The following is a 17,540-nucleotide window of genomic DNA, read 5'->3' as shown; positions in this document are numbered from 1 at the left end:
TATTGGCAGGATACCACTGTTGTCCTTGTATAGTCAGTTTGATTGCTTGCTATTTCATTTTTTCATGTTTTGTACATCTGTCTTCTAATACATTAAGAAAAGATGGTTGAGAGCAAGTCATGGCTGGCCCATGAGAATCTCAAATCCATTTCTGTATCTGTTTTGGCTGGATATCATTGCTCTTTTTCCTTAGGTCAGCTGATAGAGCCAGACAGTAAGTGCTGTTGTGTGTTTTAGTAAAAGGGATGAAAATGTTAAGAGAAATCTTTCTGCACCAGTTGATAAAATGCCAAGCCTTGGTTTCCTCCAGAAGCAAGTGTTCTAAAAGACAATCAGGGTGAGTTGTAACCAGTTATCCAGTGCCAGTTTAGTACATCATTAAGTGTTACTCATCCTCAGCTTTTTAAGGATAAGACAGGACTAACAATCTAAGTTGAAAGTGGAGTTTTCTGTATTTCTGCACTCTGCCAACAGTGATAACAACTGGAGATCAGACTCAAATTCTAATGGTAATGCTGTCACCTCTTTCTTCTCCTCTCCTATTCCCACGTTTATGTCTTTAGATTTGCTCCGCCCAATCCCATCAGCTTTCAGCCAGCCCTTTTCAGTCATCCTGCTTGATGCTCCTGAAGGCAGAACTCAAACCAGTAGATGCAGAGAAGCAGACTTAGAAGAAACTTCCTGACAGTGAAGCTGTTCAACACTGGAATAGTTTGCCTTCAGATGGTGGTCCCTTCTTTGCCCTATTTAAAAGCAAAAGCTGGACAGCCATCTGTTAGCTGTTGTTGCTACACTGAGTGTGAAGTTTGGTTTGCTCAGTAGTCGTCAGAAGGTAAAAGGAGATCTGCTGGTAGAGTTCTGGGCAGATCAGCAAGGGTTTCTCACTCCCAGAACTTTACACATTGTTTAGCCACATGAAAATGACATTTTGCACAGAAATTTGGCTACTGAAGTGACAAACATTTAGAATAACTTAGGAGTGGTCTTTGTAAAAGGACTGCAAGCTCAGTTCACTGCTGATACAGAAACTAATTCCTGGGCTCAGTCAGAATGCACACAGAAGCACCATGTAGTAGTTCACCTGATTCCGATTAGAAATCCCCAGATCTCAAGAATTATGCTGAAAAAAGCCTCTTTAATTAACACATCAGGTCACAGTGACTGGGTTCACACAATCATTTTGTGTTCTGTGAACCCATTCAACAAAACAACCCAAGGTATGGGTTGAGTTTGGTTGTGTTGAACTGTGGGTTGTGCTGTGTCAACCATTAACAATACATGAAGAGAAAACATAGACCAGATTTGCATGTAGTTAAACCTTTTCTAAGTTTTCCATGCTTCAGCATGGCTTTTTCAGTCATCTGGACCTCAAGTCACCATTTTACCAATCTTGGTATGGAAACACCATAGAGTCCCTAGGAAGGGTGGCTGTGGTTCCTCCTAGCCTATGATCTCCACTGCCGTCAGCACCCTAGCAAGATGCATCATTGCTCACATTATTCCAATTGGTTGAGCAATGTGTCCATCTCCCTTTTTTACTTTTAGAAACAGGACAGTATAAAAATGCAAGAGAGAAGAGAGGAATTGAGGTAAACCTGTTTGTTTTTATTTCATAAAAATCTTTGTGGCATCGGGAACAGTTGGGAAATTCTGTGGACGTGCAGGTACACTTGGAAACAGGAGAGCTTCAGGATTGCAGTGAACCAGCTGGGGAGGCTGTTGTGGTTCATAGACAAGTGAACAGGGCTTCTGTTCACAGGGGCTGCTGGGATGTGTGGTGAGGCCAAGAGGATAGAGCAAGAAATGCAGAAACCATGCCGCCTGTATAACAACATGATGGTATGACAGGCAATAGTCTATTCAACATGGGAACAATCCTGGCTTTGCTGTGATATGTAAGCCTTCTATAGTTTGTGTTGAGTGCAAGGTTTATGGTCAACAATGCATGATTGTGTGAACTTAAGTCATTTAAACCTAGTTTCCTAAAAAATATGCATTTTTAAAAATGCATTAATTACGTTTTTCTAAAAAAAATTTGTTGATGTTCTTGACAAAATGCAACTCAGAACACAATCCGAATGTTCTGAAAAGGCTCATATTCTTGAGTTTGCAACTGTATACTTTTAAAAAATGGCATACTTTAAAATGTGCATTTTTCCAAAAGGAGACACCTTAATGGGGGAGAGCATATATTCAGCGAATGCTCCTGTTTGGAAAAAAGCAACACAGTTGTGAAAATAAAGCAAAATGAACATTGGGTGGGGAAAGGATAATCTTAAATAAGCTCAAAAATCACTCATTGTTTGCCTGTCTCTAGAACTGTGAGTGGAAACTTGGGAAATGGATTCTTGAAAGATAATCTTGTATATAGTACAATCTGGTAAGGATGTCACTTTACCATAATAGTTATAGTCCCATCTTCCTGCACAGCATCTAGTACATTTTGTGTTTACTGTTAATAGTACTTGTTCTCTTAATCTTCCCAAGTGCTCAACATGGCAAGCTGCCTTGCCTACACTAATAAAATATTGACTAATAGAATATCTTTAATTTTCTCTGCTCAGTAGGCAAATGCTTTCCTTGGAAAGACTAAATTCAGCCCAGGTTGTTAAGTGATCATGTCTGCATTAAAACTGGCTCTTGGCTTTATTGATCTGAACTAAAAACAGCAGGGGCTCTTTGGTGTGTTTGCCAGGGTTCTCTTCCCATCGACCCCCAACTTGCTTTCAAAGAACAATGCAGAAATAAATAATTGAAAATAGTGGGTGAACCTACAACTTTTGATTTCTTGTCATAAAATTAAGGACCAGGTTTGGTGGCTCAAGTGTTCCCCATCCCCACCCTTGACTGTATTTTACATCACTGGCAAACAGTTGTATTGATATTAACAAAAGTGTGAAGGCTCATTCAAGTGTGTGTGTGTGTGTGTGTGTGTGTGTGTGTGGTTCCTATACCATTCTGACACACTCCATAAAAAGGAGTAAACAAAACAGAAAAACATGTTATTTTCCATCTCAGAAGAAGTATAGCTGAAGTCTGATGAGAATATTCCAGCATTCTCTCTTTTCCAGGGATAAACCATAGCTTATTTCTTTTCCTACTAGATGCAGGGAAGAGGATCTGCTTTGCACTAACCACATGAATATGGAGTGAAACCAGTGTTTCTTCTTTCTCATCTCAGTAAGAATAGAAGATAAAAGCATTTAAAATAATGCAAACATGCACATATGCCAACAAAGACAGAAAACAAAACCATTGGAAAAGTTCAATATACACCCCAGATTCCAGGAAAGGCGATGTTAAGGAGTGTAGCAACTGTAAGACTATTTCACTAATTACCTATACAAACAAAATGATGCGCATGGTATTGCAATAAAAAGTTTTACCCTGTATGGAATTAGAAGTGTTTGATGTTCAAGTTGGTTTCCAAAAAGGAAGAGATGTGTGATATTAATTTATGGTGGTTACTGGAGCACACCAAAGAATTTCAAAAGAGCAGTGTATTCTTTATGGACTACAGAAAACCTTTGACTGTGTGGATCACAAGGAGCTGTGGATCCTGGACTAAATGGGTGTACCATAGGATTTGTTTGTCCTAATGTGTAACCTGTATCAGAAACAAGAAGCTACTGCAAGACAATGTGGAGAAATAGAATGGTTTCTGATAGGCAAAGGGATCAGACAAGGGTGTGTTTTATCTCATGAGCGTGGCCTGCAGACCTGTAGCAAAATTGCAACTTTCTCACTGAGCAGCAGGGGAAACTGCACTTTACTAGAACACTGGATTATGGTGGACAATTGTGCACAGAAACCATTTCAAAACACTGAGTTTTCATAGCTTGACTTAGTACTTGAATTTAGGCTGTGGTATTATCGCTGGGTTGGTTGACAGCAAGAGAAGAAGGCGACGGCAGAGGATGAGGTGGCTAGATGGAGTCACTGAAGCAGTTAGTGTGAGCTTAAGTGGACTCCGGGGGATGGTGGAGGACAGGAAGGCCTGGAGGAATGTTGTCCATGGCGTTGCGATGGGTCGGACACGACTTCGCGACTAGCAACAAAAATTATTCAGTGGAGATGGGACTGGGAGTGAGAGGAGTTGGGGAAGGCTCTGTGATTTTGCTTCAGCACTTTATCTTCATCGTGGTATAATAAGCAGCAGAGATGTGTATATTAATGCATTTGTGGGATTATCAAATTCACAACAATTTGACTAACACAGAAGAGCACACACTAACAACCTTCTAACAGGAGAAGGTGCATGCAAGTACATATGGAACGGTGAAAATGAGAGAGGACAGTGCAAAATGTTGATTTCCTGACAGAATTATTCACTGCCACTGTCTTAAGCTTCTGTCTTTGTGATCATTCCCAATTTCTGTAGCCTTACCATATATTAGTGCAAAGTAAGAATTTACACATGAAATTCGAGTACTCTGGCCAGTTCTCCAAACCACTGGCACACTCCTGATGAGAGTGTGGTGGAATCTGGGAGTAACATCCTAGCAGCTTCTCCACAGCCATGTTGTATAGCAAGACCTGTCTGCTTCTTTCAGACAGTACCTCAGGCAGGAAGTATGTATTTTCTTAGCAGGAGCAGGAAGTCAAATACGTCTCCTTGGCATGAGAATGGCATTACATAAGCAAAGAAAACTCCAAGAAAGGAGGGCACAATTTTTTGAAGATTTTATGTATGTTTAATTTTCTGATTTCTCGCCAATAAACTGTTGCCCCTCTTCTGCCCTTCCACTTCAGTGCAGCAATAAAGGTCACAGAAAAGAAAGCCCCTTACAGTCAGGGAATACTGTCAAAATAAACCTCATTTGCTGGCATTATGTCTCTTGTGGGCCGGAAAACCTGTCCTTCTGCACAAATTGATGCCAGTGTAGCCCAGGTTTAAATGGTTGGTTTATCATGACAGGCTTTGGGTACAGTGTATTGTAGTAAAGTGACATATAAGTATGACTAACAAATAAGCAGGTCTTTCTAATTCCTTCATGGTTTCTCTACAATCCCAAGTATGGGTTCTTTGCCTGCACAGAGCAAAGTTCAGCATATTCTAGCGCCAGCTGAGGGGAAAGGGTTTTGTCAGAAAGCCTCCCCTTAAAAAGCACAGTCAAAGGGCCATAGTTCTTCCCTCCTGTGGTTCCTTTATAACCCCCTAATTGCCCAACATGTTTGCACCATTTGGTGCTGTATTTGTACCCGAGAGCATGTGGCAGAGCAGGGATTGCTCCCAGGAATGTTCCTTTCTGACAGCAAGCGCCCCTTCTTCCAGCAGATGCAACTGTGCCTTCTTTGCCTCAGTGAGGGGCCATAGGCCCAAAAGTCGAACCAAAGTGAGGCTTCCTAGCTGTAAAGAACTTTGGGTCGAGTGCATCTGCCCTCAGTTCAGGTCAGTACCTCTGCAAGTGTTCAGATGGAAAGAGGGATGAGCAGTGATTTGGAAGTAGTTAGGACAGGCACAAGACTGCTCAGATTGCTCTCTGTTTGGAGAAGACTTGAGTTCTTTTTGTAGTGAGAGCAAGACAGGAAGTGAGCCAAGTTCTAGCAGCAGGATTACTTGTCTAAAGAGTTGTGCTTCAGTTTAAATTGCTGTTTCTCTATACACCCCTGCAGTTAAAAGATAATCCAGATGTTTATAATATAACTGATAGGGCCTTCTGTAGGCTATCATGTATACAAGGCTGACCTCCACCATGGTGAACAAGGGAATACCCTTAATAAAGATTCTCATTTCCCCCCCACCCCCCAGCATGCTTCTTGCACAGATCTGCCCCTCATTTGCTGGGGGCTTTGCATAAAGAGTTTGTCCCAAACAAAATGGCTTTGGACATGGAAAGATGGCCCCCATAGATTATGTTAGTAAGCAGGCCGTTTCCTGTGGGAAAAAGCAGGCCATCCAATGCCCAGGTGCTAAACTGTATATTCTTATAATATGTAAGACAAATAATATATTTTTCTCATAGGTACATATAAAGGGGAAAAAGTTAGCTTAAACATGCTTGTGTACATCCCATGGTTAAAATGCAATTTACCCCTCCCCCACATGCCAATTTTCTTACAGTTCAAGTTGTTCTCAAATACACTCCTCTGTCTGGGCCATGTTCCCTCACATCTTTCACAAAATTAAGCATGCCATGCATAATTCTTTGTACAAAGCTGAGGGGTAGGCTAGCCTAGCCTAGGCTGAAAACAAGCAGAACCCCTCCCCTGGTTTTGGGGGGCCCTTGGACAACACACCCTCAGTGTGCCCCCCCCCCACATGAACTTTCCTTCCCGGCACCATGGCTACCCACTACTATCGCTCCACAACCTCTCATAATGGCTGCCACTTGGTTGCTTGAAGGCAAAGAGCCCCTGAGCAAGCAGGCAGAGGCATCTACTCTGCCTTCTTCCCAACACCACCATTAGCTAGACCAGAGAATGAAGTAGGTACGCAAACAGGTTGCAACGGTGACAAGAAAGGATGTGGGGAGACTCTTAATCAGTGGCTTCTGGCTGGGATTTGGCCCCTGCCCAGTGTCCAACCAAATCTGCCTTGGATAGGCTCATTCAGGGGGCTCAGCCCTTGGCTCAAGGCTACCCAGTAAACTTCATAATGTGACCCTGGGTTTCCCTGGTTCTATAGATGCTAACCATAATATTAAATTCGTCCTCTTGGGGAGGAACTGGCTACTACCATTTCTCCTGTGACTTAATCCTCAATAATTCCCTGTCCATCAAATTCACACAACCAATCCTAAGGGCACCAGAGACTGAGTTAGGTAGGGTATATAAAGACACAGAATTCCTGAATGGCTATGACCGTGACAAAACAACATGATGCGATTGTGAAGAAAAGCCAGTGGCTGGACTTTGCTAAATATGTTTGCTTCTATATTTGCTTATATTTATTTTGTCCATAAAGCTGAATGTGTACCACTGCCTCCCATAGCCAGGGCTGGGTCTCACAGCAAACTTGCCCCTATTTTTCCCATTTCCTGCAATGCAAATCTTCCCACTTAACCACTCCAGGCCAAATTCTTGATAAGACCCACACTGTCTTTTCCATCAATTATGCAGCTGTTACTGCCATGATTATAATTTAGTATTTCCATTATACTCTGAGCAAAAGCCCGTCTATGGCGGTTGCTGACTTGGCAAAGCCACAGCCCTGGCCTGAACCTCCTCAGGGAGCCCTAAAGCTCAGCTGAGAGCTGCATTCTTCAGGGAAGGAAGCTGTTAGTTTCCTAAGTAGACCATCCTGAGGTTATGCCTGGCCATCCTCTTACCAGCTTACCTTGCAAGACATCTCTGCTGTAAACAGTGTGTTTATCCAGATGCAACTGCTCAATAATGTTGCAGCATTTAAGAAAATATTCCAGAGAACATTCAGTCCATTAAGTTATTTAGCTTGCTCTGTACTCCAATTTTGCCAAAACATAAGAGTTTAGCTTGGTCACTGTACTATGAATGCACTGATGGCACTCACAGAAGGTGATGTTTACCGCTATTGTCCCTTAATGCCATTGAGAATGCAGTGGGAGGTGAAGAAGGCTAGAACTGAGACACTCTTCCTCCAAATGCATAAGAACACTTTCCACTAAAGACAACCTGGTAAAGGAAAATTGCACTCTATTTAGAGCTGGCCCAGTTTTTCAATCCAAGCAATCGCTTTGGGCAGCAATCTTTTCAGAACTGTCTTTCAGTGCAAATTGAGAGGTGTGTTCAGGACCCACCCCCCGCAGTGTTGTATATAGTGGATTGTGTGGTTATAGCTGACTGGGGTTGGACAAATAATTATTTTTATAATGTTAAAATTTTCTGAATTGCTCCTTTATCTGCCAAGGATCTTAGGGTAGCATATATGGAAATTATTTTAAAATGAAAAATAGAGATGGATATAACAACAATGCAATTACAATAAAACCTTGGAGCTCTCATATATCCAAAGCACAGTCGGCAAGAGCCCGGCTGAGCAGGAAGAATAAAGGAAACAAGCTCGTCTCTTGTTCCTCTTTAAAACATCAGCTAAGTGGGTGTCTGAGCTAGGCTAGCTGACTTACTGACAGGGATGGAGAGAGCAACGGAAGACCATAGGATCCTGTGAGTCCTGGCCCTCCCCTCCCCCATCCACCGGCCTTATGCCCTTCCCGAGTTCCTCCAAGATCATGCTTGCAAAGTTGTACCAGCTGCAAGCAAGGCACTGGGAAGAGGGACCAGCCCAACATCAGGTTCACCCTTCCATGGCCATAGGAATGTGTCCAGTTTCTGGAGGGAGGAACCCAACATATCCTGTGGCCGCCAGGACATGCCCAAGGATGTTAAGGCTGCTCTGCCCAAGGCATAAAATCTATTGACCCAGCAAACTGGCAAACCAACAATCCATCTTAAATCAATTTGAATGTTTAGGCTATCCTTTATTTTATTATAAAAACAGTCCAACAATCTGAACACTGGAAATCTTTAGACTACATAAACTAAAGGATTTATAGAACAGTCTTAATGTCTATCCAATAAAAAAAATCTAAAACCAAACAAAAAATGTTTATTTATTTGATGTATATCCCACCCCATTAAGCAAAATATGTCTCTGGGCGTGTTACAAGATTACAAAATATAACAATGAACATAATAAAATAATGTTAAATTAACAAATAATATAACAGTAAAATCCGAAAAGCAAAACACCAACATAAACATCCACAATAACTCAAAATCTTTACCAATAAAGACAATATAAAAGGCACAGTAGCACTAAGATGTAAAACATCCTAAAACCTTAACATTATATAAACAAATAAATATTGGGTAAATAAAAAGGTCTCTACCTGGTGCTGAAAAAAATAAAGAGCAGGCGCCAGGTGAACCTCTTTGGGGAGCTGATTCCAGAGTTGGGAACAGCTGAGAAGGCCCTTCTCAAATCTGCTTATTTGTTTTTCAGAGCACAATCCAGTGCAGCCCTGCTCCTGATGCATGTAAGCCTCTGACTGAACGCACAGAGTAGGTGGAACAGCAACAATCCCTACTTTTTCCTTGTTCAGCTTGTTTTCTCTAGATTTCTATTATTTCTCTCTCGAGCATTTTTTCCAGCTGTCTAGATTTTCATCTGGGAAGGGGAAGTGAAGGAAACTGGGGAACCAGCAGGCACTGGCACATGCAACTACCCCAGCCTCCTCCCCTCCCTGCCGCCCTGCGGTGTGTTCTCCCTGAGGGTTAGCATTAGGAGAGGGAGCCAGCACAATTCTGTCTGCTGGTGGGGCAAGGCAGTGGCCTTGGGATCTTCCAAAGCTGGAGCTCTCATCTACTCCTCTGATATCAGGCAGTCATTGGACTACAAGCTACAAGTACAAATAATCAGACAGTTAACGCAGTTCAAAGCATCCTACAATTTAGTGCTCACTCAAAAAATATTGCAGATTTCTAAAATTATATCTGAAACATCCGAGACAAAAGAATTATATCATACAGAAGCTGTCTTTTTAATGGGTTGTGTGGATGGTCAAGGGTACTCTCACAGGATCCTAACTATCTCTGGAAAGAAGCTCAATGGAGAATTAGAAACAAATACTATAATGAAGAGGAAGACAAAACCAATGAATACAGCTTTTTCTGAATCATGGCATCACTTTATTTACTAACAATTTTATTGGAAATCTCAGAATAAGAGACAAAGTTATGTTTGACCTATTGGTGTCCAAATACTGTTCACTAGAAATGTGTATTTATTTGATTGTGTAAATCTGAGTTTTTTATTTTCCTTTTCATGCATGTTTAGTTCTTATTTTTTAAGGAAAAAACCCATTAACATTAAAAATTTGAAGGCAATTTAATAATTAATAATATTTATTATTTTTATTAATTATTATTTTTATTAATTATTAAAATTAATAATAATTAATAATAATTAATAATAATTAAAAATGCCTGGAACATTTTGATTTGGTGCTGAAAATAATACAGAGTAGTTCCTTTGGGTAATTATTCCAGAGTCTGGGTGTCACCAAAGAGAACATCTTCTATTTTTTGAAAGCATAATGCACTTCTTGAAATAATGGAAATTGGAAAAGCTATTCCTCTGGAGGAAGACATTCCTTTTAATGTAAAGGCAGTGTGATAGAAAGTGTTCCTTCAAATGTGAGGGCACCAAGCTGTTTAGAGAATCAAAGGTGATCACCTGCCATATGAATTGAATGAGACAGTGAATAGGAAGTCAGTGCATTTTTGTCAGAATTGGTGCAAAATGGCTCCAGCTAAATGAAGCAGTCCAAATCCTAGCATCTTAATTATGTACCGACTGAAGCTTCTGAAGAATGCTCAGGCTTCATGTATACCTCCTTACAATAATCCAAGCTGGAGGTTACCAGGGCATGGATCATTGTGGATAGATGGTAACTGGTTCTCCAAGCCACCAAGCCCAGCTGGGTTTGTCACAACACGGACCACCCTTTGCCCCTCTGAGGAAAGCACATCCACCTCTAAAACAGATTGAACCACCACTACCTGAACATGGGAACAACCTAACAACAGTGCTTCCCTTTTTTGACCCTCATCCAAGTCCGAACAATGGTCCAGTGTGCCACAACTTCACCTGTTTTGGGCGACCCTGCTTCCAGTATTTATATACCAGGGCAGCTGTCAAATTTGCCATCTATCACCACGCCATTATGTGTAGGTAACCATTATTTCCATTATATTTTTGCTTACCTGAGATCTGCCTATCTATTTATCTGTTCAATTAAAGCGATACTGCAAGAGAGGAGGATCTTGGAATTGTTGTAAATCACAGACTGGGCACTCCAGTTTAAGAAAGATACAGGCAAGCTGGAGGGGTTCAGAGGAGGGCAACAGGGATGTTCCAGAGACTGGAAACAAAGCCCTAAGAGGAAAGATTGACAGAACTGGGCATGTTTAACCTTAAGAAGTCTGAGGGGAGATATGATAGCACTCTACAAGTACCTGAAAGGCTGTCACAAAGAGGAAGGTCAGGATCTCTTCTCAATCATCTCAGAATATAGGACATGGAATAACAGGCTCAAGTTACAGGAAGCCAGATTCCAGCTAGGTATCAGGAAAAATGTCCTGACTGAGCAATACAACAATGCAACTAATTGCCCTGGGAGGTTGTGCACTCTCGTACACTAGAGGCATTCAGGGTGCAACTGGACAGCCATCTGAGAGTGATGCATTAACTTGGTGTCCTACACTGAGCAGGGGGTTGGCCTCGATGGCCTTCTGGCCCCTATGATTCTATGGTAATAACACAATGGCAAAAAATGTACTTTGCATGTATAAAATGCTAGGTTCAACTAGTTAGGAGTAGAATATCAGAAGAGTCCTGCCAGATTTGACCAAAGACCTATTAGTGCAATATTCTGTTTTCCACATTGAGCAACCAGATGCCTCTGGGAAGCTCACAAACAGGGCATTAATACAACGGCAATCTTTCCCAACAATCAGAAATATGCTGCCTCTAATCCTAGAGAGCATAGCACTGTCATGACTAGTGGCCAATAATAGCCCTATCCCCCATTAATTTGTCTAATCTCCTTCTGAAGCCATCCAAGTCGGTGGCCACCCCTATATCTTAGGGTGCAAATTCTGCAAAGTTATACTTTAATATGTGAAGAAAGACTTTTTTGTCTGTCCAGAATCCTCTCAGCCCAATTCAATTTCATTGGGTAACCCTTCTTTTTCTCTACACTTTCTCCACACCTCTAACACATATGCACCTCTGTCATATCACTCACCATAACCCTCTCACCATTAATCACCATTTTCCTAAATAGCTCCAAGCATTATAAACTTTTCATGGAGCAAATGTGCTGAACTTACAGACTATTTTGATTACTCCTTTCCATCTCTACAGTATCCTTTTTTAGGTGCAGCGACCAGAACTGTATGCAATATTCCAGCCATGGTCTTACCACTTGCTGTTATGTATCATCAAGTCAAATCCAAGTTATGGCAACCTTACGAATGAATTCTTTCCAAAATGACCTGTCCTTGACAGCCCTGCTCAGCTCTTGTAAACTCAAGGCTGTGGCTTCCTTTGTGGAATCTTTCCATCCCATAGTTGGGGTCCCACCACAAATTTCTCCAAAGGCATTATAATATTAGCAGTTTTATTTTTGATTCCCGATACTACTGGGCCAAGGCCAGATGATCAGACTTAGTATAAGAGTGCTTCATCCATTCTTCATGAAATGCAATAAAATAATGAATTAAAATTATTTTGAAATATAGCTATATCCCCCAGCTGAATTCTATCTTGACACCTGGTCAAGAAACTCAGATTTGTGTTTCTCTGCCATAATACAATGATATACTAGTTCTGATTGGCTAAGAGGAAGCAAAGTTAAGTCAACTAATTCCCTTCAACCCAAGACAGCCACAACATTTTTGCTTTGAAACACAGGAAGTGAAGTATCCCAGTTGCTAACCTGAGAACTGGCAGATTATCATCGGATTTTGCCAGTCTTTCTGTATCACCCCTGTCGGCAACATTTGTTATGAGACATAATAATTCCACTCGGTTCTGTGTTACTCAGGGCACATTTGGAGTCCTGTATCCAGTTCTAGTCATGCCACTGACAAGATGAGGTGTGTGCAGAGAAGGGTAGCATGTGGTTATTAAGGCACTTGGAGAACGTTGAATTAAAGGAAGCTGACAGAAGCATTTGTATGAATGCAAGTTTTCTCAAATATGTCATGGTGCATGGGATAGCAATGATGAACAGGGTGCAATCAGTATCTTATTTGAAATATGCTATATAAACAGTTAGGAATAGGATTTTCCAAAGTGAATGACCCAACTGGACCTGGCAAAAAGAATAATGGGGCTGCACTTCCCAAATGAATGCACCGCAAAAGTGATGATTTAGGAGCCAGAAGGGAGAAGTGACAAGGGCACTATAGAAGTTGGACTAGGGAATGAAGCAGTCCAGAAGCAGGACAGGTGGGGAAGAGCCATCTGGTAGGGAGAAAACTGGTCTCCATATGTTTTAGACTTCATCTCTCAATGTTCCCGACCACTGGCCATGCTGGCAGAAGTTTCTGGGAGTTGAGATCCAAAATATCTGGAGATCTATTTTCTGCCCACCCATATGTAGGAGACAGACAACCCCTAATGAGATTTAATTGTCTGGGAAAGAGGATTGTAGAACATTCAGTAAGTATTGAAGTGCTGTGTTAAGGTGCTATTCAATATATTTATTTTAAAACTTATCAGGATGCAATTCTATGCATGTTTAGGCAGACAAAAAGCCCTACCACTTCCAGCACTCCCCATAACTGGCTGGAGAATACTGGAAGCTGCAGGACTTGCTTCTGTCCAGGTATGCATCTAATTGCTCCTTTAATCATCCTTTAATGTTTATATTTCTTTAAAAGACTACTGGCTTGCTGGAAAAGAGTGTATGCTGTGACAGCAGCCAATTCCCCTCCAGTTCCACTATATTCCCTAGCCCCTTCTGTAGCTAATACATATGCTCTATGCTCATCTGCAGGTCTTTTCCAGCAATCTAGGCTATTGTGCATATATAAGGGAGGGAGATAATAGCTAAGTTGCAGTGAGGGAAGCAGATGGCATATTAGCTCAATGGAATCTCTTACAATCTGTTCTAGGGACTTTGCTTAGCCAACCAGAATTCTCCAAACAGTTTTTTGGGGGTGGGTAGGAAATATCTGCATTTAGAAAAGTATCCCATCAGGGAGGTGGAGTTTCATTCCTTTTAGTATTCCCGGTTTTTCTTGATGTGCTTAGGTTCTACATTCAGAAGGTTATATCCAACTATTTTTTGCAGGGTGGGGCAAAAGGCATTCTCTCATGTTGCTCCTCAACTATGGAATGCAATCCCTATGGAGTTGTAACGAGTCTCTACTCTCCATGTGTTCTGGAAGTAGGTTGAGACACGTTTTTTAATCGAGCTTTTAATTTGTTATTTTGATTTTTAATGTTTTGCTATGTCGCGATGGGTCAGACATGACTTTGTGACTAAACAACAACCAAGAATGCCTCTGATTATGGATTCAAATGCTTCACAAACTGCCTTGGCTGATCCCAGAAAGGCAGTATAGAAATATACTAAATCACGTTTTAAAAAATTGAGGCTTTGCACCAATAGAAACCACTTCTGCCTGTGTGATCCTGGGCACCCTTTTCTGATACTCCCTGCAGCACACTGAGCCCTCCAAAAGATGCTCCTCTGGGTTGAGAGATACCTGAAATAGGCTGCAATATAGCAGAGAGGGCTGCGGTAGGAAAGGGGGGTCAGTGAAAATTGTATCTTGCATCTTATGCGAGCAGAATCACATTCTGGTGGCACAAAGCCATCATGGATACAACCCAGAGAAATGTGCGAGTGTGTCTATTAATGGGAGCATTCAATCTGCTGTTTGTAGTAGTAAAGTCTCTGCAGGCCTGTATCAAATCACAATTCTGCAAGTCTAGACCAACTCCTACGTTGGATCCCAAGGGAAGATTCCTGGCACTACCAATTAAAAGAACTTCCTATAAAATCCTGTGACTATGGCAGCGAGATTGCACAATTTTATGAGAAAAAACGCCTAAAACTCCCATCTTGCCCTAGCCAGCATAGGTGGCTATAAAATGCCAGGAGTTTTGGGACCTCTTTGTGCCTGAATAGGATTGTGCCCTTAAGGAGCTCATGTGGAAGCAACCTGAAAGACAATACCGATCAACAAATTAACCATCCTACATGCAACACGCTCTCCCTCCTCTTATGGGACAGTACGATGCCCCCTCTCCTAGGTTACCTCCTGCCACCCCCAGCTTCCTTTTCTTTATTTTTCCTGGGCAAGTGGAGCACACTTCAAAATGCAGTGCCGGGCTGCAGCCACTCACTGTTTTATTTTAAGAGCACTGTTTCAGAGAGCTTTTGTGGCTTAGGTGGAGCCCACCAGAATGCTTGAAAATGGTGCTGACAGTCTTCACTTTGGTTTTTTAACACACACACAGAGCCATATAAGAGGTAGGGGGGCAGGTAGCTGGTTGGTCATCTCGGCACTTTTAATGCGCTTTGCTCAGAGACACTGTACCTTTTTAGGTTCAAGACCTACAAAGCAATCCTGAGCATGTTTATACATAGGTTCTTGTGTACTGTGCCCAGCGAACTCGTATCTAGGATGTATCTCCTAGTATGTTTTAGGATTCCAGTATTAGCAATATGTCGATATATCCATATTGATTCATTTAATGCATCAGTTAGAAGGTAGATGAGTAGTCTGTAAGGCATGGATAGCCCTTTCGAGGGCTCTGTGCTGAAATTAGGTTATGAAGCTAAGCTCTTGTTATCCCTTGCTCAAATTAAAGCCCTGGGCAGTGTGAATCAGCTATTTTTGTGCATACAAATAGCAGAGACCTTTCTCCAGCACGTTCCAGCCATTAAACAGCCTAGTGCTTCAGATAACCACATTCATAAAATAGCAGTATCGGAGAGCAGCGTGTGACCAGTTTCCACATGCCATCGTCTCTTTCTGAGGCCTTGCTGGGTTCCGCCCAAGCACAGAAACTGCTTCGCGTTTTGCATCGCCCTCTCGGCAGGTTGATCAGGGAACAAGCTTAGCTCGGGCACCGGTCTCCCTCTAGGACCCCGGTGAAAGCTGAAAAGCGGGCAGTGGCCGGAATGCAGACCACTGCGCAATGCACGCGATTTAGAATCCAGCATCTTGGAAACCTGGGAGATCCTCAGCAGCCACACCGACGCTGGAGGGGGCGTGGAGACGCGAGCGCGTTTAGAAGCTTCGCGAGACAAATCAAAGCCCCTTGCAGCTGGAAATTTAGAGCCAGCCCTTAATTTCTTCTTCGGCTTCTTCTTGGCACACCCTTCCTACCCCCCTCCCCTTTCCCACCCGAAAAAGAGAGAGATGCGTGCGGCAGGCTTGAGAAAGAGCTATTGAGTCTGGCAGCAGACCTGAATAGCATCTCTACTCACGATTTGGATGCGGCGTTTACTTGCCGGCTTTGGATTAGAGCCGCTCGGGTAGCGACCGAGCAATAAAGAAGCCATTGCGCTTCTCTTCCCTTGCCTCCGCGCTCCCTCCAGTTTGAAGGGCGGGGGACCACGGGAGGGTTGCGGGGAAAGTTGCAACTCGCTTGGGGCAGGGAGGTGGGGTGGGAAGGGAACGCGGGGCGATGCCTTCTGAGCCAGTGCTGCTGCAGCAGCCGGGGAGAGAGGTCTTGTCTGTGGCCAGGAGGGGCAGAGCCCTTTGGGCAGCAGCACTAGTCGGGTCCGACTGAAATAGGAGGAGGAGGAGGAGGAGGAAGAGGAAGAAGAAGCGGCATCATGAAGTCTTTACTTCTCTGGGCCCCGGCGGAGCTTCTAGTCTGGGGTGAGTATTTCCTGATTTTGATAGGATTTTTAAAAAGTAATTTTGAGTTGGATAGATGTGTATGCATGCACAGAAAGGAAAACGGCTTGGAGCTGATGCACGACTAATGCAACCTGGACAAAGAAACATCCCACGGGATCCAAGGTTGCCCGAGGCATGTGAATGTAAGGGGCAATCGCAGCGTGGCTTTCCAGCGGGACAAATCCTGTGGACAGATTTGTGGGCATTTCTGTTGCTGTGGTCAGAAGCCTTGAGACGGCCTTCTAGATCCTCACTCGGAGCGTTCATCTGCTTTAGGAGATGAGTATGAGAGCAGGTTGATCTGTTGAGATGGCAAGCCCGTTCCTAAGGCATTCCTGCTAGTGGGGCTGTGTCGCGAGGGAGAGGCTGCAGAGCGAGGGGCGCACGCCTCGCGGAAACCTCTTTCATATTTAGAGCGATGGGTGGAAAGGAGGGTCATGTACTCACTTGGCCATTTTGCTTCCAATGACACCGTTTGAAAAGGCACCCCAAATGAAAGCCTATTTTCTTGAAAGCTTCAGTGTTGTGCACTGCCAACTCAGCCTTGTAATGTAGAAACTTCTACCTGTGTTTTCTGTCAGGCAGGCCTTGCTTTCTTCTAGCTTCACGCCCCTTTGGTAGTTAGCAGTGGGAGCTGTAGCTTTCATTTAAATCCGCTTGCTGTAGGAGCAAAGTAGCCTTCCTTAAAGTTTAGATCACCATTCTAAAGTACAGTGCCACCTTTTATAGTACCTTTCAAAGGCTTCAGTGTAGGGAGTATATCAAATGAATGGTTTCCATCCTGGGATACACGACACACTGTTTTTAGCTTCCTTGTGCCTCAAATAAACTGCCTAGTCAGATTGCTTTAGGAGTAAGCACCTTGCCGTTCTTTTTAAGCTTTGCAGCAGGACTGGAGAGTCAGGAAGCACCTGCGTCTGTGTCTGAGGTTTGTTTCTTTGTGGTGGGGATAGGAGAGTGTGTCCTTCTAGTCCCTTGGAGTGCCTTTTTGCTTTTCTGTCTACAGAAAGTGCAAGTGCTAGGCCGATTCCATCGTGGTGAAATGGTAGGGCTAGTTCACTTACTCTGTTGTGAGAATGGTGTCTCACTATGTAGTTGTGAGCAGCAGGGAACAACAGCATACTGGCGATTTACTGCAGTGTGTGGTCATATCGCACATGGCTTGTGTGGACAAAACTGCCTCTGCC

At 42.9% G+C, this 17,540-nt stretch overlaps 1 protein-coding gene across 1 annotated transcript in view; it reads left to right on the top strand.

Annotated features, from left to right (window-relative positions):
• Positions 1-15,658: 15,658 nt before the first annotated feature.
• Positions 15,659-17,540, top strand: part of PODXL2 (podocalyxin like 2) — a 64,577-nt gene continuing 62,695 nt past the window's right edge. Inside the window, exon 1 of the mRNA XM_044451412.1 lies at positions 15,659-16,332. Within this exon, the coding sequence (XP_044307347.1) occupies positions 16,287-16,332 (46 nt within the window). The 5' untranslated portion in view covers positions 15,659-16,286. The remainder of the gene's footprint in view (positions 16,333-17,540) is intronic.

This window comes from Varanus komodoensis, unplaced genomic scaffold (genome assembly GCF_004798865.1).
Source record: "Varanus komodoensis strain SLA01 unplaced genomic scaffold, ASM479886v1 scaffold6_2, whole genome shotgun sequence".
In the NCBI taxonomy this organism is placed as follows: Eukaryota; Metazoa; Chordata; class Lepidosauria; order Squamata; family Varanidae; genus Varanus; species Varanus komodoensis.
Note: the sequence above shows the minus strand (reverse complement) of the source record. Positions and strands in the feature narration are given on the sequence as shown.